General features: G+C 44.7%; 1 protein-coding gene across 1 annotated transcript in view; it reads right to left on the reverse strand.

The window, feature by feature from the left end:
• Positions 1-867: 867 nt before the first annotated feature.
• The window catches only part of LOC107082322 (protoheme IX farnesyltransferase, mitochondrial), a 13,769-nt gene continuing 12,220 nt past the window's right edge, over positions 868-2,416 (reverse strand). The window contains exon 4 of the mRNA XM_015370941.1: positions 868-1,780. Within this exon, the coding sequence (XP_015226427.1) occupies positions 1,359-1,780 (422 nt within the window). The 3' untranslated portion in view covers positions 868-1,358. The remainder of the gene's footprint in view (positions 1,781-2,416) is intronic.

The following is a 2,416-nucleotide window of genomic DNA, read 5'->3' on the forward strand; positions in this document are numbered from 1 at the left end:
TTAACTTTTTTTTTTTTTAGGGGCCCTAATCCTCTTCTGAAGAAAACCCCTGATTTAGATCACTGCATAAAAAAGCTAAAACAACTCATTTAAAGTCCAGAACTAAATCCTGCATATAATCTGTAGATAAAGTGGCACGACTTAAAAAATTAGGGATGTATTTGAATTAATTTGAGTGAGTTCTTGTAAACTTTTACTTTCCCAAAAGCTTTTATTTTACGATGCACATATATAAAAATGTTTCTGAACTCAAACTGCACAGAATTTTAAAGCACTAATCACAGCTAAGCACTTATTTGCATTACTAAGGCTTAAAATCCTAATAAAATCCATTTTAATTCTTTTTTTTTAAAGTTTCGTCTCATTGGAACCCATGTTTTAATCATCCCCAGTAAATGATGACATCAAATCTTACCTTTCCACATTGCGCTTCCCAAAAGAAACGACCTTGAACTCCTGCAGCAGCTCCACGTTCACGGCAGAAACATGCAGAGACACCGCGAAACGCAGAGCGGCTCATCACCTCCAGCCTCCGAGGTGCCCGACAACATTCTGTCTGCGTCTGCAACAGCTGGCTCCCACCCTCCGCATCCGGTCAGACACTTTACGACGACATCGAGCCGTTTCGTGTCTCTCGGCCTTGGCTAAATCCTGCTGGTTTTATAGAGTGAGGGTGGCGGTGCTGCTGGGCCAAGACAAGGGGAGGGTGTGCTTGGTGATGGAAATGTAACCTAACACCAGAAAACTTGGTGGAAAGGGAGCACATGTTGAGTGACAGGTGTACGGGGCGGCCTGCTAAATAGAGCGGGCGATTTGTGCCTAAAGTGAAGCACATCCACCCAGGTTAGAGCTAAAACTTTAATCCAAACAGCAAACCGTTAACTAACGAGCCGCTTTGAGCGTGATTTTTACAGACGTGCATGCATGATGGAAACATGACAGAAAACAGTTACAATCATTATGAGTTTATTTCCTCTCCCACAGGGGATAAATGATCCCTTAAAGCAGGTTTATGAATTTAAACCACATATACATTTTTGTTTCAAAGCAAAATGAGATTTAATCACCATCAAGTAACACGTTGTCATTTCCTCAGTCCTGCTTTACCACATCCTAGAAACTTTACGACAGCATGGCGTCCGACGACATAAGCTGCCAAGGCTGAGGCTTTCGGTGAGAGTGGAGTAAACAGTACAACGTAACTGATCAGTCAGATAAAAGACAGATAACTGGTGAGGGACCCTTTAAAAATAAATATATTTACAGCACACACATTTAAAAGATTGAAATCTGGTGTGTTTTCTGTAAAGCAGAGTCAGGAAACTGAAGGAGCACTCAGGCTCAAAGGAGGATCCCAGTTATTTCACTGGCGGTGTGAGGGTTAAAGGCGCCGTCTCCTCCGGACCCTGGCTGTATTTCTTGCAGGTGAGCGCCAGCAGCAGCAGCATGGGCAGGTGCCACAGGCTGCAGAAGAACAGCTTGCGGGCGCTGTCGCGGTCCCCTTTGCGGTAGAAGCGGGCGGCTAGGTAGCTGATGTACAGGTTGATGGGCAGGGAGATGACGGGGAAGGTCCAGGTGGTGACGTCCAGCACGGGCGCCAGGGTGGACAGCCCGATCAGGCCCAGGCTGTGGCGCAGCGCCACCCGTTTGCACATGGCCGGGTGGGTGACGGACATCATGCGGTAGCCGCCGCGGGAGTAGTCTTCCCTTAAGTTCCAGCTGAGCGCGTTGAAGTGCGGGAACTGCCAGCAGTAGAGGAAACTACCCAGCAGCAAAGCACCTGAAGATAAGGAGAGGAAAGAAGGAGAGGTTAGTGATGCTGGCTGGATGAGACTGCAAAGATTTATTATCCATTTAAACAAGCAGAGCCTGCATTTAAAAGGATGTTTTTGAAAAACCAACTCAAACCAAAACAATCATTAAATAGTGAGGATTTTAAATAATCAATTTCCTCTGAAAAAGATGGATTATGACTATTCACGGCTAAACCTGGGCTTACACCGTTCAATTTTCTCAATAGGGGGTTTTCAGTGACGTCACTGGCCAGCTTCCGGTCCGCCATCTTGGGTGGCATATTATCGTATATCATATATATCATGTCGCGAATGGATAAGTACGCCAGCACGCTAGAGCCACCAGATCATGGAACATAACTGAGGAAATGTTCCGTGATCGACCATTAAAATACCTCTGACTTAACGTTGTTGAACGAAGAGACGTAGAAGTAGAGTTGAGAAAGAATAGATAGAAAAAAGATGTTAAAATCCCGAAAAGGATCTGAAATTTACCGGGACACATTAAATAGAGAAGCCAGGGACCGGTATGTTGACAAAATCAGCATTATTAATAATTTGGATCCATATGAAGTTCCAAACAATGACTTGAGCGCCTATACTTCAGAACAGTTCCAAAGCTA

Source organism: Cyprinodon variegatus, unplaced genomic scaffold, assembly GCF_000732505.1.
Source record: "Cyprinodon variegatus isolate N-32 unplaced genomic scaffold, C_variegatus-1.0 Scaffold50, whole genome shotgun sequence".
In the NCBI taxonomy this organism is placed as follows: domain Eukaryota; kingdom Metazoa; phylum Chordata; class Actinopteri; order Cyprinodontiformes; family Cyprinodontidae; genus Cyprinodon; species Cyprinodon variegatus.